Here is a 26,544-nt window from a genome sequence, read left to right as displayed (position 1 = left end):
AATTAAGGAGGTCTGACAAGTTTTGGGCATAGCCATCAATAGTGGGCAGAGCCAAGTTCAGAAAACTGTTTATCATGAACCGTTAGTCAGATTGAGCTGAAACTTGGTATTCTGTACCTTTATCCTAATTTGTGGGTGAATTGTTAATGATGATCTGATTGCTTTAAAAAAATGGCTGCTGTCTGCCAATCAGGACTCAGCAGGCGTTTGATAGGGTTCGAAATGGGCAATCGTCATGAAACTTGAATAGTAGGTCCCTCTAGCAACCCACAACAAAATGATACTCACTCAAATTGGCCATTGGGGACACTATTCTTTTCTTCTTCTTCTTCTTCTTTTTCATTTATAAACAAGCAAGGGATATTTTTTTTACTCCTGATTCATTTGCTTATACAACAGAAAATAGCCATTTGGAACATTTTAATTTAAAATTAAAATTGTATTAATATGTGAACCCATCTTTTGCAAACTGTTCCTAGGAATTTTGCCAGATTTTCAAAACTGTGGTGGCAGATAACTCAGTAGAGTCTGTCCATCAATATTTATTTATTTATTTATTCTTATTATTTTAAATAAAAATAAATGAAATCTGTGGACATTCGTGAAGAATTTGCTCAAACAGTTATAACGCATGATATATTGGATGGATATACATAAAATTTGAAAGGCATATTTAAGGTTAGAGTCTGAGGTCATGTGTTAAATTGGGGTGTGGTCACCCTCAGGGGCTGTGGTTAAGTTCAAGTGCATTTTTCTCACATAGCACGTCTGATCCAGCTGAAATGCAATTACAACCAGCTAAGAGCAAGCTAAGAACCACATGTGATAGCACAGGCATCTCCTGACAATGCCCTAACAACTCCTTAGAGATACCAAGGAGTTGCATTTTCTTCAGGAAAGGCACTTTTCTAGTTCATATATGTTGTTACTTTTATTTGTGAATTTCCCTCTGGGATGAATAAAGTGATCTACCTATCTGTCTGTTTCTATTAGAGTTTGGATGGCCATCCTTGAAAATTTGCTTGATTACCATACTAATTTTATGTATTCAAAATGACTGATAGCTCATAAAACTGCACTTTATTAATGAAAAATACATTATGATTTATAACAGAGATTTTAAATCTAGAGGTAATTCTGTTCATGTTTGCTGAATGACATAGAAGGCACCGATCTGGGTGAATGACCCGTGTGTTTTTCAGTTAAACTGTAAATGGAGAAAAGGGGGGGACGCATTGCAACAGTAGCACCCTCACCCTTCTGTGTTTATTTCACGTTACCTAACACGCCATTGTGGGCGTGGTTTTCCCTTTTCCCCCCATTGGTCGCAGACAATCTTCTAATCTCATTGGTCTATAAACGATTATACGTAGTTCCGTTAAAAAAAAAAAGAAAAGAAAAGAAAGGTCTTCAATCCGGCCACGAACGTTGGGGATGAACATTGTTTGTTGTTTTGCCTTGTTTTTCTCGTTTTTGTTGCCTCTGATCCAACATGGCGGCGCGAGTGAGGACGTTTCTGTCATTATTTTCTATGGCAACGAGAAAAAAAGTGGTAGGAGGCTAGCCCGGCCAAGTTGTCACATGATTAGCGACTAAAACCGAGCTGCCCGATTTCAATATGGTGGTTGGCTCGGCAGAGCTACGTATCTTATTAATGATACTGTCGTCTTGCTGGTTCGGGTCTGGCGGGTGCAGTCAAAACACGTCGCCGCGGGTCCTCGGCCTGCGACTGGAGGAGACCACGGAGCGCGTGTACATGCGCGACCGAGTCCTGACTGCTGCGCGTGGCTCCAGTTTCAAGCTCCGGTTGTTCAGTTCCTACCCGCTGAATGAGACTTGGGTCACGTTCGCTAAAGAAGTGGGTGCAAGTGTCGCTGAAGACGCGTGTAGTCAAGAAACACTGCGCAATGCCTCTGCTTTCCAAGTGCGCGGAAAGTTTGAAGCAGATAAGGAAAACGGGGACTTAATTATAGTCCAAACCGAGGATAGAATCATCTCTGATCAGGTGAACGATGACACACAATCTGTTTCCCACTGCTTGTGTGTATTCAATGGGGAAAAGTGGCAGTCAGCGGGGCTGGATAGGTTCCGTGTAAAAGACCCTGATCTGCCACCCGAATGGATCCCAACATGGGGTCTAGCCGTAATTATCATACTAGTAGTGCTCATATGCTCACTGGTACGATGCCTGAATCTCAGTTTGCTTTGTCTGGACCCTCTGGAGCTTTATGTGCTGCACAGCTGTGGCTCAGAAGATGAAAGACGGCTGGCGAAGCGCCTGGAGCCAATTCGGAGGAGAGGAAACTTCCTTGTGTGCTCTCTGCTGTTCTTGTGCGCTTTGGGCCACTCTGTGCTTGGTGTGATCATCTACTGTGCCTTCGGATCCATCCTTCCAGCTGCATTTGCATGTGCTGCACTCATATTCCTTGTCACAGAGTTGTTGCCCTATATCATAAGCTCAGGTTATGGCTTCTATCTCGCCCCGGGCCTTGTTTGGTTGGCCCAGAGCTTTCTGATCATCACATGCCCCTTGTCTTGCCCCTTAGGACTTTTCCTGGATTTGGCACTTAGGCGTGATGTGAGCACTTGTGGAGTGCGTGAGAAGGTGATGGAGCTGATCCGGGCAAATATTAATGACCCGTACAATGAGTTTGTCAAGGAGGAGTTCCGGCGTGGGACACTGAGGAGCAAGACGGTGGAGGACATCCTGACGCCACTGAAGGACTGCTTCATGCTTCCCTCCACAGCCGTGCTGGACTTTAACACCATGTCTGAGATCATGCAGAGTGGTTACACCCGCGTGCCTGTTTACGAGGAGGAACGCTCCAACATTGTGGAGATCCTGTACATTAAGGACCTGGCCTTGGTGGACCCTGCCGACTGCACGCCCATGACCACCATCACAAAGTTCTACAACCACCCGCTGCATTTTGTTTTTAATGACACCAAGCTGGATGCCATGCTCGAGGAGTTTAAGAAAGGTGGTTTTAAAGTCAAGCTCTGAAAGTCTAGAATGGTGTACGGTCATCTAGGTCACAGGTTCCCAGCCCTAGTCCTGGAGTATCTGTCCCCTGTCCTGCACATTCTTGTGTTCCCATGCTCTAACACACGTTTAGTTTAGTTTATAACTTTATTAATCCTACAAGGGGCAATTAGCATAGGGCTTAATACAACACAGAACATTGTCTAAACATATAAACACATGCTAAAACACATTACAACATACATAAAACATAATGCAGTATGCTTCAATTCAACTTCAACTCAAGAAGGGCTGTTTTAGATGATTAGTGGAATCTGATGTGCAGGGAAAACACTGAACTGTGCAGGACCAGGGTTTGAGACCTGTGATCTAGTTCATTGAAGATGATTATCTGGTAGTAGGGCATCACTGCAACTGTGCAGTAATCTGAAGTTGAATTAACAAATTACTTTGGATGATGTTATACTTCAAGATGGTACCACCAGTCATCTTAAGTAAATGCATTTGCAAATAAAAACAATGATTTTTTTGTGAAGCACTTCACTCCTGACAATGTCTGTCTTCTCCCAGGAAACTCTCATCTTGCCATCGTGCAGAGGGTGAATAATGAGGGAGAGGGAGACCCTTTCTATGAGGTGCTCGGCTTGGTCACCCTCGAAGATGTTATCGAAGAGATCATCAAGTCGGAGATCCTGGATGAGTCTGATGGCTATAGTGAGTATCTCTGATGTTTCCTGCTGTTTGAGGTCTAACATCTGAATGTATTCCTTCCAACAATTGTTTTGTTTCCCCATTTTTCTCCCACAGTGAACATGAAAGTGAAGCGTCCTCTTCCCCCGCTGGAGATTCCTTTGGAGCCCCGTGGATCACAGGAGGAGTTCTCTCTCTTTAAGTTGCCTGAAGGCGAGACGAAGATCCGCACATCTCCTCAGCTTCTACTTGCGACACACCGCTTTCTCTCCAGAGGTCTGAACATAGTGTTTTTTTGTGTCTGTTTTGAGTTATTGCAGTGATGCGTTAACTAAACTATGTTCTGCAACTATATTGCTTTTCTGCATTCATAATCTCATAAGCAGTCTAATTTTATTTACTGTAGCCAAAAAATTTCCTACTTTTTACCCTCTTGTTTTTGTGTGATTTGCTGTTAACTGCTTCCAAGAAAACATAAAATTCGAACAACTTTTAAAGACAAGAAGCAGTGAACTTCAAACTTTTTATTAACCCAGTGATTGTTGCTCTTGCTCTGTTGCTCTTTATTGTCATGGTGCATGGAAATGTGTACACATGGTGTTGCTTGCAGTGTCAACCTGTCAGTACATCAGAAACACAGTGGTTATGTGTAACCTGTTTTAATATTGGCTTGCATTAGTTAACAAAAAGAGTTTCGTTTGTGCAACAAATTCTGGTTATTTGGTTTGTCTGGCTATCATTCATTGGTCAGAACTACGGTGTTTGGAAAAAGTAAACAAACCTTTTTCAAGTGTGTTTAAGTCACAAAAAACTGCCTAGAACAGAGAACTGGTACTAAATAAATGATTAGGTAATTATATAAACAGTTAGTTTCAACATTTTGTGGATTACTTTCAGCACCCTTAGCTTCCACATGTGCAGTGTTTAGTAGATTCAAATCAATCCCTGGTGTGTTTCCACCTCTGTGTGGTGCAGGTGACAACATAGTAATCACACTCAGCTGCAGACCAGAATACGAGATCAGAGCGAGGTGGTCTCAGGCCAGTGGTTCTCGGCAAACTCCTGTTTGATTGCAGTGAGAAGCAATTTGACTTTCAATCGACCCACTACAGCACATGTGTCAAACTCAAGGCCCACGGGCCAAATGTGCCCCGCCACGTCATTTTATCTGCGAGAACATGATAGGTGCATGATTGTCTTAACATACGTTTTTGCTGTTCTCATTCCCAACTCGTAAAATACCGACGAGTTGTCACGCCCTTAGGCGTCTGATACTGACGCAAAAGGGACCCTTCCACGTCTGTATGAAACGCTCTGGGTTCTCAATTGACTCCAATATAAACCCGTCCGCGGCGGTCAGAGACGCTCAGAGCAGACGCTCCAGCCGTCCATTCACTCCAATAATAACCCTATCACGGCAATAGATGACGCTGTGAGCTTCAGTCTGATTGGGGAATCATCTGTGTCGTCGGTGGTCGAGGATTATGGGTAATGTAGGCCTTTCTGCTATCCAAAACATACGAATAAAACTTTTTCTCAGAATCGAAGGAGAAAAAAATCAAACTGAGGGCCACATAAGCTACATTTGCAGCAAAGTCCCGTCAAGGCAATTTGGAATTGAGAAATCTCCACAAAGGAAATTTAGTAACACAGCTGGCCGAAGAGACATGCAGCTGTCTAGCTTTTTTATTAGCTTTGGATGAAAGCACAGACAACATGGATACAGCGCATCTATCCATTTTTATTAGAGGCGTGAAGCCGGACCTCTGTGTCACTGAGGAGCTCTTGGATGTAGCTGCCATGCATGGGACCACAACGGGCTGGGACATTTTTGATGAAGTGGAGAACTCCGTAAGTAAAATTAAATTGCCGTGGGAAAAGTTGGTGGGACTAACTACAGATGGTGCACCTGTGATGTGTGGAGGAAAAACAGGCTTGGTTGGACTAATGAAGGAGAAATTGCAAAAAAGTAACTGTCACACGCCCCTGATTACGTATCACTGCATCATTCATCAAGAAGTTCTGTGTGGAAAGGTTCTGGAGCTGGATGATATGACCACGGTCATGAAAACACTGAACTTTATTTGGGCGTGTGGCCTGAATCACCAGTTCCAGCTGTTCTTGCAGGAGGGGGGCTCAGAGCATGGAGATATGCCGTACCATACAGAAGTAAGGTGGCTGAGTAGGAGCATTTTGTTTTGTGTTTGTTATTTCCAGAACATGATCTGTGAATGAGGATGTGTGTGAGATGGTGTCTCAGGGTGAGGACGGATCTACTTGATGTGTTCGAGGACAGGCAGCATCACCTCATTGTTGTTGTTCTTTTTGTAAAATGCTACTTCTGTAATACATGTTGGTTGTGCCATAGTTCTGCCCCCCCCCCCCCCCCCCCCCCTTGACTGTGTTGAAAAAAGTTCTGAATGAAGTTAAGGGTTAATATCATAACTTGTTTATAATATTTTTCTTTATTTGCTTAAATAGTTTGAATACTGATTCAAGTAATGTGGGTTTCAAACTGAACATTTATTTTTACATCTGTGCAAATGCATATGTAATATTTGTAAGTTGAATACATAATAAATACAGTAACAGTTATTTAACAATATAATAAAGGTGTAGTTTAATTTATTTTAAATTACATTGCATTTTGTTACATTCATACTGTTAATATGGCCCATCGAGGGCAACCATTATGCTGATGTGGCCCTCGGTGAAAATGAGTTTGACACCCCTGCACTACAGGGAGTGAACCAAACATTCTGTGTATTTTGGGTTATGGGCAGCATTATTTCTGTAGATGCGAGCTGCTAAACTGAGTCATCGGACAGAGCTGTAGCACAATGTGAAAGGCAATGTGTTCTTGATATTTGAATCGACAAGCAAAAATAGAAGCTGGATGCAACCCGCAATTTTTTTTCTGCATAAATAGCTAATCATTCAGTGTTCTCCGAACTCTGGTAATGTGTATGTGCGTGTATGTTTTTTTTTTCTTTTGTTGTTGTTGTGTTTTTTTTTCTTCCTCTTTTCATTTGTTTTTTAAACACACTTGGCAAAAGTTTTACTTTTGTCCATTGGTGTATTTCTGAGGAATGAGAGTTTAAGGAGTAGGTTTTCTGTTATAAGTGTTTTATGTTGAGAGTCTGTAAAGTGGAACTTTAGCAGATAACATTAAACCTTATTTCTTCTGCCGTAGGAGAGGGACGGGTTTAATATTATTAAACCATGTCAATTCTTGTGTGTTTTTTCTTTCCCCTAAACATTCATTAGAATTAGTTGGTCTTGACTGGTTTAGTGCATTCCAGATCCCCTCTACAAAGCTATACTGGACATGAACAGTATGTAATTGCAAATGAAGGTCATACTTAGTCACTGGCTGCTTAATATATACATATGAAATAACTTTACATTTTGAGAAGTACCACAAGAAGTGACTATCACTTTCTTAATTTCAAGGTAGTTCTTGTATTGGTCTTTGTTTCTTAAATGTTGAATATTTGACTAGAACGAGGTTAGAGTATTAAAGTTGCAAGATATTAACACCTAAGTTTACCATGATTTCATACTTTTCTTTTCTCATGTGTCTCTCCTGATTCTCACAGAAGTGGAGCATTTCTGCCCACAGCGTGTGTCAGAAAAAGTCTTATTTCATCTCTTGCGGCATCCCAGTGTCAATCAAGAAGTGAAGTTTGACCCAAACAACAAACTAAGTCCTGACCACTACCTCTACACTCGTAACCACCCAGTGGACTACTTTATTCTGCTGCTGCAGGTGAGCCGGTCATTTTCATATCTCCGATGAGGGCTGGGCTTATCACAATTTGGCAAGTATTCTAACACACACACTAAACCTGGTAAATCAGGTTTGAGTTATCAGGTGTCTAGCACATTATGGAAATTTCCTTGCTCAGACACTGTATGGTGGTGCCATGCAGTTTTCATGACTCTGGTAAAACGGTATTGGGAGAATTGTGAAAGCAGTTATCAAAGAGAAATTTAGTAGTCCATTCAGTATTTACTCAAACGTTCAGACAAACTTAACATTGCTAAAGGGCAACTCTAGCATATTTTCATGAAAATTTAAGATGTATTATCTCATTTTTGATCATGTCTGACCTTCCTTTATTAGAGCATTTTACACACAAAAAAAAGAAGTTGGAGGTTGACCTTAAATGTGAGTTGAGGACAGTTAAGTATGCTTGTCTAAGGGTTAAGGCTTGTTCTTTTCCATGCTGTCAAAACCACTGACTGGACAATGAGTGGACAACACAGTGCCATTCAATCCCATTGTGTTTTTTTAAAGCCTTTTTGGGGTTGAAATAGGAGTTGCCATCTAGCAAAACTTGGACCTAGCGTCCACCTCACACACCCATACATAAACGTGCGTGTCCATGGTTACTTGCCTAAAGAGCAATTTAAAAAGGCACTTCAGCTAACTGAAAATGGCAAGTAATATGTTAAATGCTTAACTGTAGTAGTGTAACCTTTTGCAGGTATATTGATTTTAGAGTTTTGAGTCATGACTGATTGCATGACTGACTACTATTTGCTAGCAAGCTGACATTATACATTATTTTAATCAAGGTATTGTACGTACCAAATGTAAAGTCTCACCTGGAAATATACTGGTAAACAGCAGTCACCATTTACACACAACACCCATTCTCTCTATCTACAGTAGAATGCACATTTCACATTTATTATAAATTATTCCTGAAAATAGTTTGTGGAGATGTAACGTATGTATGTTATGTTTATGTATGTATGTATGTATGTATGTATGTATGACACCGATCAGCCATCTCAAACCACCTGCCTAACATTGTGTAGGTGTCACACCCGTCATGGCATAGCATACCTCTGAAGGTATGCTGTGGTATCTGGCACCAAGATGTTAGCAGCAGGTCCTGTAAGTTGTGAAGTGGGGCCTCCATGAATCTGACTTGTTTGTCCAGCCCATCCCACAGATGCTTGATCAGATTGAGATCTGGGGAATTTGGAGGCCAAGTCAACCCCTTGAACTCTTTGTCAAGTTCCTCAAACCATACACCTTCTTCCCATAGTATATTCTGGTGCCATCTCTTTGCCAGGTATGTGACGCACATGCACTCAACCGTCCACGTGATGTAAAAGAAAACATGATTCATCAGACTTGACCAACTTCTTCCATTGCTCCATGGTCCAGTTCTGATGCTCACATGCACTTGTAGGTGCTTTTGACGGTGGACAGGGGTCAACATGGGCACTCTGACTAGTCTGCAGCAACGCAGTCCCATGTACAGCATGTTCAGATGCACTGTGTGTTCCAACACCTTTTTATCATAGCCAGCATTAATATTTTTTAGCAGTGTGTGCTACGGTAGCTCTTCTTTGGGATCGGCCCAGATGGGCTAGCCTTTGATCCCCACGTGCATCAGTGAGCCTTCGACCACTTTTGGTAGGTACTAAGTACTGCATACCGGGAACACCCCACAAGACCTGCCATTTTGGAGATGGCTAGAAGACTGGGTCAGAGCATCACAATTTGGCCCTTATCAAAGTCACTCGGATCCTTACACTTGCCCATTTTACCTGCTTCCAACACATCAACTTTGAGAATTGACTGTTCACTTGCTGCCTAATATATCCCACTCCTTGACAAGTGCCATTTTAATGAGATAATCAATGTTATTCACTTCACCTGTCTGTGGGTTTAATGTTATGGCTGATCCGTGTACATATATACTGTGCTGTGAAAAAAGTACTGATTTCTTCTGTTTTTGTGTATACCTCATACTCGATTGTTTTAGTTCTTCAAATGAAATATGACATAAAACAACGGCAACCTGAGTAAACACACCAGGCATGGGCCTGTTACCGGTTTCAAGGTATGCTGCGGCTTGAAAAAGTCACGGTTTGAAAACCACAAAAATTTTCCATTGTACTGTTCCTGCAGTATGCTGTATTCTATATGTTGCTTAAAAATAGAATATATTGTGTTAAATGGAAAAAAATTGTTGTTTTTTGCCCAGACATAACACATTTTAAAGCTGCAATCGCAATACTGTGAAACGTTGATATTTTTCTTTAGGGTTATCATATCATCAAAATCTCATATTGGCCCATGCCTAAAACGCGCAATACAGTTGTTGTTTTTTTTGGAAGCAAAAAAAAAACCTTATCCAACACCTATCACCAATGTGATAAATGAATTGCCAGCTTTATTAGCAATAACTGTAACCAAACACTTCCAATAACTGGAGATGAGTCTTGGACTTACTCTGATGCTTTGGAGCATTGTCTTGCTGCATAATCCAGTTGCGCTTGAGTTTCAGCTTACGGAATGAAGACCGGACATTCTCCATTAGGATTTTCTGGTAGAGAGCAGAATTTATGTTTCCCCCACTTATTGCAAGTTGTCCAGGCCCTGAAGCAGCAAAGCATCCCCACACAGTCACACGGCCACTACCATGCTTAACCGTAGGTATGATGTTCTTTTTGTGGAATTCTGTGTTTGGTTTACACCAGATGTAATGGGACTCCTGTCTTCCAAACAATTCCAATTTCAACTCATCAATCCACAGAATATTCTCCCAAAAGGGTTGAGGATCATCAAGGTGTGATTTTGGCAAAATTCAGATGAGCCTTAATGTTCTTCTGGGTTAGCAGTGGTTTTCGCCTCATCACTTTTCACTTTTCCATGGATGCCTTTTTTGCCCAGTGTCTATCTGATAGTGGAGTCATGAACAGTGTCCTTTATTGATGCAAGAGAGGCCTGTAGGTCTTTCAGTGTTTTCCTTGGGTCTTGTTGTGACTTCCTGGATGAGTAGTTGCTGTTCTCTTGGAGGAATTTTGTAAGGTTGTCCACTTCTGGGAAGGTTCAATACTGTGCCGAGTTTTTCCATTTGGAGATAATGGGTTTCACTCTGTGGTCCTTTGTAGCCCTAGCGCCTTTGAAATAGCTTTGAAATACATCAGTCTTGGAAGGGTTTCAATCACCTTCTTCCTCATCATTTCTGGAATTTCTTTCAATTTCGGCATAGTGTGTTACTGGGTAAGACCTTTTAACCAACTTCGTGCTGTTGAAAAAGTTCTATTTAAGCGATGATTTGATTGAACAGGGTTTGCAGTAATCAGACCTGGATTAGACGTTCAGCTGAACCCAATTTTGAATGCACACAGCCACAGCTGGTATAGGATAACGTTTTTGCTTCAATAAATAACATTATCATTTAAAAACTGTATGCAGTGTTTACTCAGGTTGCCAATGTTTCATCTTAGATTTTGTGTTAATTTCTGAAACAATTTAGTATATGAAACACAAAAACAGAAGAAATAAGGATGGCTTAGGAGCAAATACTTTTTCATAGCAGAGTAATAATTTTTGCACATACTAAGCTAATTTAATCTAGCCAGTAAACTCGTATTCAGTTACACAATTTACATGCTTGCATATATGTTTTTAAAGTTTCTTCCATCTTTTTTTAACCGTCACTTATTATAGTGGAACCAGTTATAATGCTTCACTGAGGTTTTAAATTTTAACTTCTTTAAACCCAAGCAGAACAAAGATGTGAAACAGACCTGGGTTATAGAACAGCCAAAGACCTGCACACCACCACAATGAATTTGAAATTAAGTGGTCAAGGTGTAATTGAAGTGTAGACTTTCAGGCTTTTATTGTAAAAATACTGTAATAATTTATGCAGTGTCCTGTTTTCTACCTTGATCTACCATTGATGCTGACATGGCATTAAAAGAACAATAAATAAATATATATAGACTTTCAGCTTTAATTCAAGGGGTTTAACAAAAATATTGCATTAATTGTTTAGAAATTACAGCTATTTTTTGCCAAGTCCCTCCATTTTCACAGGCTCAGAAGTAATTGGACAAACTTACAATCTGGGATTATTTTTGATACTTGGATGCAGATCCTTTGCAGTGGCCTTTACTGCAATTGCTTTCAGTAGCTGCATGTTTGTGGGCCTTTCTGCCTTCAGTTTTGTCTTCAGTAAGTGAAAAACATGTTCAGTTAGGTTGAGGTCATCGGACATTTAAGAACATTATCTTTCTTTGCCTTAAGAAAATAACTTTTCTGGTATGCTTTGGAAGCCCTTCCTTTCCTTCTCCATACTCTTCTCTTCCCATCAGTCTGGTACGGGTTAATCTTGCATCAGAATCTCGAGGTAAACCATCTGTATTTACATTCATGAAGGCTTGATTGTAGAATTTGACAATGATATGACTGTCTTCTCCAGAGTGTTCTTGACTTGACGATGTTGTGAAGGGGTTTTTCTTCAACAAGGAAAAAATTCTGCATTCATCTACTTTTATTGTCTTCTGTGATCTTCCAGGCCTTTTAGTGTTGCTGAGCTCGCCATTACTTTCCTTCATTTTATGAATGTACCAAATTGTTGATTTTGTTGAGTTTCTGCTACCTCTCTGATAGGTCTTTTGTTTTTTCAGTCTAACGATGGCCTCTTTCACTTGCATTAACACCTCTTTGGATTGCATATTGAGAGTTCCCATCAACAGCTACCAAATGCAAATTCAACACTTGGAATGAACTGCAGACATTTTTTTTCCCTTAAATTGTCATGAAATAATGAGGAAACAGGCCACGCCTGGCCATGAAACTGCTTATCAGTCAATTGTCCAATTACTTTTGAGCCTGTGAAAATGGAGGGACAAAATGGCTGTAATTCCTAAACAGTTGAACCTGACTCTATGTAGCTTCTACTAGCAAATGTATTACATTTCATTATTATTATTATTATTATTATTATTATTATTATTATTTTCTTTTTTGATTTAAACCCGATAAGACCCTAAGCTAAGCTAATTGGCTATTGCCGCAATGGCGCTGCTTCTGCTAGTGAGCACGGGTGGCTACGGATCACGTGCTCTACTGTCTTCTCTCCCAATGGTAGTTGCTGCACCAAGTCACTCTAAATAAAATAACAAAGTTAAACTTTTCTCAACTTTGTCATGTCGCTGGACGCGCCCGCATCTAGTCACCAAAGGTCGCCGTTGCTCATGTAGCCTGAAGTTGCCAGCTCTGAAAATGAATGGTCTCTGGTCGCTGCAAATCGCTGTGTGTGTGAATGCACCGTGATGGTGGAGTCATGAACAGAGACTTTTATTGATGCAAGAGAGGCCTGTAGGTTGTTTGATGTTATCCTTGGGTCTTTTGTGACTTCCTGGATCAGTAGTTGCTATGCTCTTGGAGGAATTTTGAAACGTCAACCACTTCTGGGACGGTTCACTACTATGCCGAGTTTTTCCATATGGAGATAATGGCTCTCACTGTAGTTCTTTGGAGTCCCAGAGCCTTTAATAGCTGTATTACCCTTCACTGACTGACATATCTCAATCATCATCTTCATTTCTGGAATTTCTTTCAATTTTGGCATAGTGACAACTGGGTAAGACCTTTTTAACCAACTTCTTGCTGTTGAAAAAGTTTTATTTAAGTGTTGATTTGATTGAACAGGTTTTGCAGTATTCAGGCCTGGTTGTGTCTAGTCCATCTGAACCCCATTATCAATGCAGTTTCATAGATTTAGAGAATTAGTAAATATGGGGGCAAATACATTTTCACACAGGCCCAGGTGGTATTTGGATAACTTTTTTTGCTTCAGTAAATGACATTATCATTTAAAAACTGTATTTTGTGTTTACTCAGGTTGCCTTTGTTTTATCTTTAATTTCTGAAACAATTTAGTGTATTTAGAAGCAATCAGGCAAATACTTTTTCACATCAGAGTAAACACATTTAACATGAACTGAAGTCCAACACTAAATAATGAATATTAATACGTGCAGCTGTAATATTTAATTATTGTGCAAGTCAAGCTTTTAAATGAACATCAACCAAGACTCGTATATTTTTCACAGCACTGTATATTTAAATTAATAATGATTTTAAATCATTTTGATTTGGGCTGACCAGATATCCTCATTAATTTCATCTGAATTTACGAGCTCTGTACCACATCCATTTGCAATTACAACTGGGATGCCCATTATGTAAATTAGTTTAAGGTTACGTCTAGATTGCTGCTGAATAAATATTTTAAATTGTTTTTTTTTTCTGTCAATCATGATGAGAGCAGGAGCTGCAAATATTTGTAAGATTAGGAGGATGGACTCTGCAGTTCTATTAATAGCACAGTTTGTGTTGATACCTGAAGTATGTTCCCTAATTTCAAACTGAACACAATACAAGGGAAAACCAAAGGAATGCACTGTTGTCTCTGCTGCAGTTCATTTTTGTCACAGGACAGCTCTTTACAGGTAACCTCATAGTCTGAAAGAGAACCAGCAGTAGAACTAGTTGAGATATTGTAAATACAGGCAGGAATGGCAGAAACCTAATGACTAGGATGATATGAAAGAAGTGTACACAACCACAAGATAAAAGCATAGTTTATTGTGGTTTTATTGCTAATGAAATGAATACATTGTTGAAAATGCATACCAAATCATAGATGCACAATTAATGAAAATAAATTACTTTTTGGGGGTATGCTGATTATATTCTAATGATCGTCTGGTCACTACTGTGTGTAGGGGCGTGTGGAAGTGGAGATTGGAAAAGAGGGTCTAAAGTTTGAGAACGGAGCCTTCACCTACTATGGGGTGTCAGCGCTGACAGCACCTTCCTCTGGTATGTTTTTATTGATGTGTTCTCCTTAAGGAGTGAAGAGTAAAGATTCTCCCTAATTTTCTCCCTAATTTAGTCTCTGCCAATTCCCACCCACCAGTTAAGCCTCCCCTATCATAGACAGCTACCAACCCAGGAGGGGAGAGGCTATCGGGTCAGGCTGTCATGGGGTCATGTTAAGACTATTGCTCGGAAGATCTTGAGTCCAAATCCCAACACTACCAAGCTGCCACTACTGGGCCCTTGAGCAAGGCCCTTAACCCTCATATGCTCAGTTGTATAAGTCGCTCTGGATAAGGGCGTCTGCCAAATGCCATAAAAATGTGCTTCCTCCTAGTCACATAAGGCCAGCCAACTGCTACTCATTCTACATCACGGGGTCTTGTCATTTTATTTATTTACTTACTTAACCCTCTCTGCTCCAGGGGCGCTGTACCATGGCTGACCCTGTGCTCTGACCCTAACTTCCTAACATGCTGGGGTATGCGAAGAAAAGAATTTCACTGTGCTGTAATGTATATGTGACCAATAAAGTCTCATTATCATTACCTCCTAGTACATCAGTCTCCAGTGTCCACACAGCATCACTCCCTGAGAGACACGTTTGAGCTGGGAGAAGCCACTAGTCCATCCAGTTACTGTCCTGACTACACGGTCCGAGCCCTCACCGACCTGCAGCTCATCAGGGTGAGACAAGCAGCCCTTAAACTCAAATATACATTGTTACTGGAGCTTTTTTTTTTTTTTTAAATAACATAATATGAATCTGAGCTTGGTAAACCATCTTGCTGCTCACAGCCTTTTCTGGCATGTACTTGCAATGCATGATAACACAATATGGACGCTCAATAGGGCTGTGACAGTGGCCATGACAACCGGTGGAGTGCCACCTGCGGTAGTGTCGCACCACATGCCACGTTAATGTTTCTGCTTGAGTGGGCTCTGACAAGTACAAAGTTTTGTATACAAGTGTAATAATAATAACAGTTGCAATATTAATTTGTATTTATAGCCTACCATATAGCGGGAGATTTTATGTTAATACACAAATTACGTAATCATAATCAAACATCTTATATGGTGTTGTCTGTTAGTTTGGCGTGGGTTTGTTTGAGCATGGCAAAATCCAGTCAGGCGAATTTCACTTCGGGCTCTGCCGCTGCGATGGATCTTGTTGGGAAACCAAATGTTACATCAGCGATCTGGGAACATTTTGGATTCGTGCCTAACGACAGAGGTGAACCAATAAATTTGGATGAAGCCATATGTTGGCTTTGTGGGGGGGGGGGGGGGGGCGGGGGGGGGTAAATAACTGTTAAACGTGCAAACACTAAAAATCTCAGGAGCCATCTCCAGGCATATCACCCAGCATGTGAAGTTGTTACTGCAAAGTAATGTTTTTTTCATTTTATTTAATATTTAGATTTTTAACATATTTAAGTTACCGTCCTACTGGTATATCTTTCAAAGTTTTATAGGCTGTATTGAGTTGTTTCACTGACGGAAGTGCTAAAATAAACATGCACGTTTAGTTACAAAATGGATGTCTGAGCCTCATTTCATTTTTTTATATATAGGTTTTTATTTAATTTATATATATTGCATTCTCTGTGATCTGTGTTTCTTTCAATTCATGAATTAATGCTGAAATATATTTAACGCAATTGCTCACTGTCTGGGTCTATATTCTGTTCTACTGCTCCATCTGATGGAAGCCTATATATTATTATATTATACTATTTAGTGATATAAATTTCACTTTATCCCACCCTCCACCGTGGTGGTAAAAAGCTGCCACCGTTACAGCCCTAAGGTTCAACAATAATGACCATCAAAAGCATTGTTAGCACATATTGTATGTGAATGACCATCAATCAGCATGTCACCCAAGGTACAGGGACTGCTAACTAGGAAAAAAAACCCAAACCCACTGTGAAATATGGTGGTGGTTCATTAATGCCTTGGGGATGGTTTGTAGTCAGTGGTCCATTTATCTTGGCAAGATAATGACCCCAAACACACAGTATATCCAAATCATCAAATGGTTGCAAGAAATCAAAATCAGTGTTTTGCAATGACTGTGTCAGTCTCTGGATTTTAACAGTACTGAAAACCTGTGTTCTGAATTAAAGATGCCAGTCCACTTGCCAAAGCCTCAACATAAAAAGAAAATGTTTAACAAACTGGGGGGTAGATGGGGAATTAAATGTTAAAACAGTTTGTATGTGTATGTCTGTAACATTCTTAAAATAATACAAACACAAACTAGACAGAAATTCTGTTTGGTACATTTTAATTGGTTTCCCAGTGCACCCTTGGTCCTGCCACAGCTGTACAGTAGTCAGTATTTTTATTTATATATATATATATATATATATATATATATATATATATATATATATATATATATATATATATATATATATATATAAATATAAAAATAACTAAGTATATTCCAGTTTTTTAATTTCTCAATTTCTACCTGTCACATGGCTGTTTTCCTGCTTGTTTCACACAGGTAACCCGCTTGCAGTACCTCAATGCCTTGATGGCATCTCGGGTATCACAAAGCCCTGGTCCTCCTGAGATTAAGATCCTTCCTAACAGCCAGACCAAACTCCTAAATGAGAAGAACGTCACCCAAGGTACGGAGCTGTGACTGAAGGCACGGACACAATCAACATAACATTTGGTAATGGACAGTAGTGCAAGCAATTAAATGTTTTGAAATGTAAAGTGATCTTTCATCTTTAAACAACACCTCAGTATAGCTCCCAAAATTGCACACGCAGTGACGATGAAGCCAAGGAAATCTTTCTCTATACATTTTTCTCTTTTTAGGGTGAAATATTAAGTGTCTAAAGTACTGATGACATTAGGTCATTGTACAAGTAAACTGCTTAACTTTGTTTTGTTAATATTAACTAAACATGTTGCTCTTTGTCTCCATTTTCTTTTCTCTTTGATGGCAACGCTAGATTTTTCTCTTCACTTTTCATTCTTTGATGCAATTGACAACTACTGTTAAGTGTATGGAGGTAACGGCAAGTTTAGTGCTCAGCATGAGTTTGTGTGTGTGAAGCATCATTTACATTCACTCCTGCACATTGCAGAGAGGCATGTGCACATCATTTTGCTTGAAAAATGACAAGAATTTTTTTTTTATTGCTGAATACCATCAAATCCTTCCTCACCATTCAGTGAAGAAAACTTGTCCTCATGGTCATGCTTTGCAGCTAACTTGTCTGCATGTAGTAGAAATGAATTGCATTGTCTTTGTGAATTGTCAGAAAAGTCCTAACCTCCATGCCTCTCCAACTGTTCCCTTTGTATTAGATGCCCTTTAGCACTACAACTCCAGAATTATTGACACCTTTCAAAAGCAAAAATGGGCAAAGATTTTTGTATTCATCAAATATTAAATGTGGGGTGCCACTAATTTTAAAACCAGTGTTTTACAGAAAGGTTGCACTGCTTAATAAAAGATTGTTACCATAAAACTACATTGTTTTCATATAAAATGTTCCATTTTGTTCCTATATTATTTTTTTTTTCTCATTTCTTCGAAGGGTACCTATAATTCTGGAGCTGACAATTTGTCCACCTTTCTTCTTTTTTCCCTGGTAGATGTGTTTTCCACTTTACTACTCGTGTTCTTCTGTGCCATGGATAGAATTGGGGATCAAGCACTGAAGGACCCTATTGTATTATCATTTCCTCTTATTTTGTCCCTCCATAGAACTATAATGAAACATTGTGAAATTCAATAACTTCTAGAGCAGAATGTCCATACACCATGCATCTATACCCAAGCTCATCTAATACAGTAAGGGATATAGTCTCGTAGGGTGATTAGCCCCTACTGTTTCAGATATATTTTACAATTAATATATATTTCTTTGATTTATAGTGTGAAGAGCAGTATTGCAGAATTCCATATGCATTGTAAAGTGGAAAGTGTTCATTGATTGCACTCACAAGTGATTCAGATATTTGTAATTGTTTTTGGGTCATTATAAACCAAAATCGGGGGGGGGGGGGGGTTGTCTTGTCTTTGGAGAATGGAACTTATTTGGAAATTCTTTCTTTTCTTGCATGACAGAGGATGTGAACGTGTGAGGGCTTGCAGTGGAATCTTATGGATCTCTCAATTTCTGGGGTTTGCAGGTACAAACAAGACCCTGGAATGCAAGACTGATAAAGTAGCTCCAGGCCAGACAAAAGCTGTTTGATCTAACCGGTTACGGTTGGACCTGGATTTGAATTATTTGCTTATTCGATTTTTGCAGTTATTCTTACTTTTTATGTATGAAGTTCCCAGATTTCATTCATCATTGGTGCTTATACTGATTTTGTTTGCTGTGGGTGTGTTGGGTTGGTATGTGTCTATGTGGCATGGTCATGTGTTAAAGCTTTTGCTCACTTTTTTAATGTGCCAATAGACAACTGGGTGTCAACACGGGCAGCAGGAACTGCTCTTTTTTCTTTCTTTCTTTTTTTTTTTTCTTTTTTTTTAAATCTTATTTGGGGATCTCAATTTTTATTTTTTCATAGGTAAAGCTGTCTTTAAATCTTAATCTGTCACACTTTACATCACAATCTTGCAAAGTGTTCAGCTTCTGTAGTTTTAGTATATACAATCTTTTAGTGTTTATATGTGATTGGTTATAAGGTGATGCTGTTATAGCCCAAAACTTCATAGAGTAAGTAACACTATGAAGTTACAAGTTATTTTTAAAACAATGACTATATAATGTGGGAATCATGTTTTTTGTCTTTATTGTAATACATACAGTCCTCCCATAAAATTCGGAGTTTTGTACATTGTTTGGGGTACAGCTCAACCAGCCAAACATAGATTTGGACCAAGACATTATCCAACTAAAAATAGTTGTTTCCTATTAATGAAATGATGAGGTTTTATTTTGCATATTGAGTTACAATGTCTATTGCTTCAGCAGCCAAACTCCAACTAACAGAAGAGACTCAGCATTACTCTGAAAGTGTTTGTGTACTACATGGCTCCAAATCAGCAGGTGGCTTATCACAAATTTGTTAAGCATCATTTGAAACTGATGGGAGTTAGTCTTTGAGCGCACATGCTTGGGCGAAATTCACTGGAACAAAAATTAGTAGCATTTCCTTGGACTGTTTGTTCGTCATCAAACAATGCACCCCATCCTGTAACACTTCCACAGTCTCAGCACTCAAATCATCCTTTAATGAGTTCATGATTTTCGTTCATGTACATGAGGACCAGAGGGATTTGTGTGCTTCTGTATCATAAAATTATTTTAGATTTTAGAAAATGTTGGTGACAAAAACAAATGATGACTGTTATGCTGTAAGGGGGAATTTGGTGACATGTTTGGGTCTTCTTGTCCTCTTAAAGTTAAGGGTCATTGCAACTCAATACAAAGTTCTTCTGACTGATCACTTTTATCCTCTAAACATTTCTATCCTGATGGGCTGGGCCTCTTCCAGGATGACTCTGGCCCTATCCACAGTGCATGAGGGCTCACTGAATGGTTTAAATGCAGAGTCACCAGATCTCAATACCTTAAGGAGATTTTGGAGCACTGTGTTATCAGTGCTTGTGCCTCCAATACACTTTCAGAGACTTGTACAATGGATGCCACTGAATGTGCCTCGTGGTGGCCCAACCTACTAAAATGCTTTACGTTGGTTCTTCCCAGAATTTTGCTTCTGTAACCAATATTTTAGACTGAACTTTATCACATTCCATGCAACACAATAGCGATGTAGTTGGCAGAATTATAAATATTTCCATATTGCTACAAGGACATGGAAGTGGACTTTAGTCCTTTTTTTACCCCTTGCCTGAAAGTATTCATATGATGTGCCATTGTAGTGCTCAGTTACTGTTTATCTGGGAATTTAGTTCCAGATACCATACTGATGCTGGAATGTAAAGGGGTTTTCTGTTGGTTTTGTTTTTTGTGTTTTTTTAATATATAATTTGCATTCTCACTTAGTTTGTGTATATGTGCTTGGGGAGGGGGGGGATTGAATGAGGCAAGAGACTGCTTGTTTTAGGATTGAGGGACTATGCTGTTTTTCCTGTCTGACTTTAAATTGATTTTAAATAGTCACATAACCTAGTTTCCTATTTTAGGGTAGTTGCTGCAAATCCAGAAAAAGGTACCTGGTGCATCATATTAATTTTATGTCAAAGATTGAGAATAATGCATACTTACTTAGAGGTAAATATTTTTCACCGGTTAAAATGTCTTGTTCTTTTGATAAAATCAGATTATATTACCTTACACACGTTAATACGTATAGTAAACTAAATTCAAGTTCTAGTATATTTATGAGAAGAAATCCTTTTTCCTCCCCTTTTTTGGATAGATGCTGCAGTATGTTAATATATTTCGTAATTGTACTATATAGATTGACAATTGCTGGCAGACAATTTTGATTTTTGTTTTTTGTTCAGTTATAAAATAATAGCTGGATTGTAATTAGGCAATTTTTGTAGAAATTCTAAGCCTCTCTGTAATATTGAATACTGCCCATGCATTAAATGCTCCGAATCTTCTGTTTTGTTTTTAGTAGGAAATAAAAACACATCAGTGTGGAAGTTGTGTTTTGTGTTGTCTAAAATTTTTACTGTAGGCTTCCATTAGATGGCGCAGTAGAACAGAATATAGACCTAGACAGTGAGCAATTGTATTAAATATTTTTCAGCGTTAATTCATGAATTGAAAGAACCACAGATCACAGAGAAAGCAATAGTTCATTTAAATACATAAAAACAAAAGAAGTAGTGCTAGTACTACATGCTGTGCATGATATACAAAACTTATGACTGTAGGTATGGTTGCAATATAATTAGTCAACACAGGAGTAATAAAATCATGGACTAGTTTCTCTACATCATAGAAACTTTATTACATAAAGGCTTAAATGTCTGTTTTTTTTATTAATATATTTACAGGTATTGATTTAACTGCTCTTCAATCTTCTCTTTATCTGATTTATATACAAGTGAGTTTACGGCTTATAATAGTTTAATCTGTACCTTTCCCAGTACTGTCCCTATACTGTGAATATAACCACTAATTTGATAGTTTTGCTTATTTAGCCATAGCTGAGATTTTCTTTTAGCAGCTGACCAAGATATTTTTCATGGTGCCATTTCCTTAAAATAATTTGTGGGAAAGGAATGTGTATGAATCTTAATAACTGTCAAAATTGGGATTTGGTTGTCACAATAGTCATTTATAGTTATCGTATCTATAAGTTCTGTGGTGAATATACTATCATGTGCAACTGGAAAAAAAACTCAGAAATCAGAAATATTGGAAAACTTCACGAAAATTAGCACAAATGAAGACCAAATGCAAGTATTGTTATATTTGATATTTTGAGCTTCACCATAAAGGATAATATACATATGCTCTTGTATACATGCTCTTTTTATTTCCAAAATGATCAGCCCCAGTATTTTTGGAACCATCTCTTTTTATTTTGATAAACCACTGAAAAGTATTGCACATATCTTCACAAATCAGTTTTAAACATAATGCAGCAGGTTCCCACATAATTTAAATCTCTGTACTGCATCTACAGTGTTTATATTTTGTAGTGAGAATGTGAGTAGATACTGTCATATATTTAAGATGTGAAGTATGAACAGATAACATTGAAAAGTATATTTAAACAATAAAATATAGATTTTTGCCCATGATTAGCTAATACACTACTGTAGAAAATTACATGTCCTGCTTAATTACATTTCACAATGTTTAAACATGAAAGTACTCTGTGGCATGGACTTTCCAGTCTGAACAGAATCATTCTTGTTCCAGCTGGAATTATTTCTGTTGTGCTATTATTTTGGAAGATGGACAATCTATACAAACTAAAAGGCATCTCCATATAATCAGACTTCATGTAAACTCAATAAGCTAAATAAGAACATCATGATCTGTTGCTGTTATATATGCTTAAAAATCTTTTCTGTTAAATATGTGCTACTGGCAAAGTTTAGTTGTGCTGTTTCCTCTTTTTAAAAAAAACTTGTGTGTCTGTGGTTTACCAAGTAAAACTACCCAGTCTCAAATGAAGAAAAAAAAAAAATTGTCATCCAGGGCCTTCCAAAGTGCTGACATAATTGGAATTGTAGTTTCAGTTCAGTTTTATTTGTGTAGCACTTTTAACAATGGACATTGTCCCAAAGCAGCTTTACAGAAATATATACATTCAGGATATAGATTTTAAATGTATGATTTTATCCCTAATGAGCAAGCCAGAGGTGGCGGTGGCAAGGAGAAACTTCCTGAGATGCTATGAGGACGAAACTTTGAGAGGAACCGGGCTCAAAAGGGAACCTGTCCTCATCTGTGTAACAACATATTAATACAATTATAAATAATTCCCTTCTAAAATTGTGTACTACATTGTCAAATCGTGCAATTGTGTAACCAGGAAATTCATTAAAGTTTTTACATGAAGTATGTTTTGTTTAATTTATCCACTGTTCACTGATGGAGAATTGAGTGCAAAACTGTTTGTGGCAATTGCAGTCTTAAGCTATCGTAGCATAACTGTTCATATGTTTACATTCAAATTAAGCTTGACTCAAAATATAAATTTGTTGTTGCCTTTAAAAATAACAATCATACTTTGTTGTAAACAAATTATGCGTAGGGATTTCTTTGATCATTTTAAGTGTTAGGGTTTTTTCCATAGTGTACTATGTGATGCAATATGACCTTGTTTATTGCTAATCCTAGCTGTATAAACAGCTTATTTCTCTACATTTGCTGCTTGAGTCATTGACAGCATTTTCCATCTTAAAAGAAATACTTCCTGCAATTTCACAAAGACATCAACCAGGATAAAAATCAATCTTTCTCTCTCTCTCTGTCTCTCTCTCCCTCTCCCTCTCTCCCTCCTTCTCCCTTTCCCTCAGGTGAGTCATATCCGGTTTCACCAAGAAGAGGATGAGCTTCCGTTCTGGAGTTTGATACTTCCTCATATTATCTGAGAATTTTTCATTCCATTGTCTCTGGCTTTTAAATCTATATCCGGCTTTCTGTAAAGCTGCTTTGTAATAGTGTACATTGTTAAAAGCACTATTTAATAAAATTAAATAAAATTTTAGATAGCTTTTCTCACAAGAGTTATGCACTAACAAGTTTAATGAGTATGTGTATTATAATAATAATAATAATAATAATAATAAGAGTCCTGAAAAGTATTTAAGTTACAGTGAGACTGGGGCTGTGTGCATATTTTTTTTTTATGAATTTTCCCAAGAACTTTTTCTAGATATACCCTCAGTTCAGAACAACAGTTTTACATGTTTCAGAATGCAGGGTGTGTATCTGAGTTACTCAGCAATGTTTGTGGTAATGATTGATCATCACAGCTTGACATCCTGTCTGCTCAAAAACAGAAACCAGAGAAAGCTGGCTAGTCTTTATGACATCATAATATGAACAGAGTAAGTGTTTTCTTCCTGATTACAAAATGGAAAGTTACATAAAACAAATAAGTTGAAGGGTGCTCCTAAACACCTATGTTCAAGGCCATAATATTAGAGAAAGACCACAAAATTCCTGTAAAATTCCTTTCACTGCTTTTCACAAACTTTCACTGCCCTCCTTTGTAGAAAGGAAAGAAAATTGTAATAAGTATTTTTTTTGTCACTCTCTTGGGAAAAAGGGGACAATCAAGTACCCTTAAGGGTTCTTCAGTTGTCTAACCTTTCAGGTTTTCAAACCAACCAGATAGGAGCCACAACTACTAGTTATTAAACAGGTATGGTTCCTGATGCATTGAAAATCTGCAGCCACACCAGCCCTTTATTGATCAGCTTGGACACCCCTGTTTTATAGGGTTCTATGTTGTGTGTACAGTCATGGCCAAAAGTATTGGCAGTGACATAAATTTTGTGTTTTGCAAAGTTTTCTGCTTCAGTATTTGTAGATAATTTTTCAAGTTTCTACGGAATACTGGAATAAGCATTTCATATGTTTTAAAGGATTTTATTGGCAAAAAACATTCAATATATGTAAAGCGGGGGTCAATATCAAAAGTAACAGCCAGTGTCTGCTGTGGCCACCAGCTGCTTTAAGTACTACAGTGCATCTCATCTTCATGGACTGCAACAGATTGGTCAGATCTTGCTGTGAGATATTACTCCACTCTTCCACCAAGGCATTTGCAAGTTCTCGATCATGTCTGTCACATCTTAGACATTAATGGCTGTGTTGAGTTATTTTGAGGGGACAGCAAATTTACACTGTTACACAAGCTGTACACTCACTACTTTACATTGTAGCAAAGTGTCATTTCTGCAGTGTTGTCACATGAAAAGATATAATCAAATATTTACAAAAATGTGAGGATGTACTCACTTTTGTGAGATATTGTACGTCTTCTAGACCTTTAAGGTTATTGCCGTTTCCACATAATTATTTTGAAGTCTCGTTTAATATCAAAAGGAGATAAGGATTTCTCTGTTGCGGCTCCACATCTCTTGAATGGTTTACCTCTTCATATTACCCTGTTCTAGTAGTCTGTACTACCCTTGATGGTTTAAAATCTTATTTGAAGACTTACCTCTTCTCTCTTGCTTTTGACTACATTTAGTTTAACTACTGTATATTATTTGTTTCGTATTGCTAGGTTCTTGGCATGTAAAGCACTTTGGTCAACATGTGGTGTTTTTATATGTGCTATATAAATAAATGTTGTTGTTGTTGCTCTACCATGACGGACTGGCAAATGAGTGAAACTACAAATCATTCTTGAATATAAATAATATAATACATGTATAATATATTCACAGACACGCTACAATTGTTGCATAAGCAATCACATAATTTTTTTTTACCCCCAGATAGCTTTTGAGAATGGTTTTGACAAAAGAAGGATGTCATTCAAAGAAATCATTCTCATGGCTGGATCAGGAAGCTGTCGCAAGATCATGGACATAACAGCAGACGTGTTAACACAAGTTCATCATGAGCGGAAGAGCCGACTCTGTGAGTGTTTACAAAGAAATGGCAGTTATGACTGTCATCAAGTTGGCTTGACGTTGGACGTTCGATATTCGCAAATTAAGGGAACGTCTCCAAAGTTACATAAGACATAGGTATACACATTTCTAGCTTATATAGCATTTGAAGAGAATGACTTACAGTCACAAAACCAACTGTAAAGTGTTCATGTAGGTGTCAGCTATAATGCACACCTTTTAGATTTTTTATATTTATTCAAATAAACTGTCAAATCATATATAAATATTGTGATGTTATACTGTATTTGCTAGTTTATTTTATTAAATATCAAAAAACTGAAAGGTATGCATTATAGCTGACACCTACATGAACACTTTACAGTACTATAGCTGACACCTACATGAACACTTTACCGTGGGTTGTATGACTGTATGTCATTCTCTTCGTATGCTATTGAGCTTTAAATTATGGCATATTTTGTGTATGAGCCCATTGGGTAGTGAAATGCATGGTAATATTTACATAGGATTTGCTAGTTTATTTTAATAAATATCAAAAAGAATTATGAGGTAACTAGAGAAATGTACTAATCGTCTGCTTGTAGTTCATTGCCATGATTCATCCCCACCCAATCAGATATTATCTGCACGGTTGCGCTTCATTAAACAGTGGCCATCCACCATGAGTGAATTAACTAGGTTAGCTGCCAGCTAACATTAATTCCATCCTTTCAATAATGGACTAATAATGATATGCTTTACTTTCATATCAGTTTGTGTAGGGTTGAAATGCATGTTAAAATTATGAGGTACCACTATATATTTTTATTTTCATTGCAAGATTTCCTAGCAGAGGCCGGTAACATTTGCAAATAAATGTCAATTTACCCTGAGTTTACTTTCTTTACTGACACAGATGAAAATGAAAAGACTGCGTCAATTAAGCTCAGCTTTGGGAAGGGAAGCAATAGGGGACAAGATGAGACTGAGAGAAAGAGAAAAAGAAAAAGAGAAGATGATGGCGATGAGAGAGGAAGAGCAGGTACTACCCACTGTCCATAATATGATTAGCATTATGATACTGTGTTCTTTAACACAAACTGACCTGATCTCATTCAAACAATGTAGGCCTAATTACCACAGAGATTTATGTTCTTTGGTAATTACAGTGAAGCCTATAGGTTAAATTTAATTTCATAAGCATACTGTCATAATATAGTATAGTACTAT

At 38.2% G+C, this 26,544-nt stretch overlaps 1 protein-coding gene across 5 annotated transcripts; it reads left to right on the top strand.

Annotated features, from left to right (window-relative positions):
- The first annotated feature begins 1,368 nt into the window (after nucleotides 1-1,368).
- LOC128620208 (metal transporter CNNM3) lies at nucleotides 1,369-25,532 on the top strand. Of its 5 annotated transcripts, none has more exons than XM_053644971.1 (8): nucleotides 1,369-2,981; nucleotides 3,554-3,697; nucleotides 3,791-3,949; nucleotides 7,273-7,442; nucleotides 14,225-14,321; nucleotides 14,875-15,005; nucleotides 16,837-16,963; nucleotides 25,195-25,532. In XM_053644971.1, exons 1-8 carry the CDS (start codon nucleotides 1,619-1,621, stop codon nucleotides 25,203-25,205), a joined length of 2,202 nt encoding a protein of 733 aa, XP_053500946.1. In that variant the 5' UTR covers nucleotides 1,369-1,618; the 3' UTR covers nucleotides 25,206-25,532. The 5 variants fall into 5 exon arrangements, with proteins under 5 accessions (XP_053500946.1, XP_053500943.1, XP_053500944.1 ...); XM_053644968.1 differs by lacking the exon at nucleotides 25,195-25,532 and adding an exon at nucleotides 23,260-23,363; XM_053644969.1 differs by lacking the exon at nucleotides 25,195-25,532 and adding an exon at nucleotides 18,421-20,922.
- Nucleotides 25,533-26,544: the final 1,012 nt, after the last annotated feature.

Source organism: Ictalurus furcatus, chromosome 16 (assembly GCF_023375685.1).
Source record: "Ictalurus furcatus strain D&B chromosome 16, Billie_1.0, whole genome shotgun sequence".
NCBI lineage: Eukaryota > Metazoa > Chordata > Actinopteri > Siluriformes > Ictaluridae > Ictalurus > Ictalurus furcatus.
This window is presented reverse-complemented; position numbering and strand designations above follow the sequence as displayed.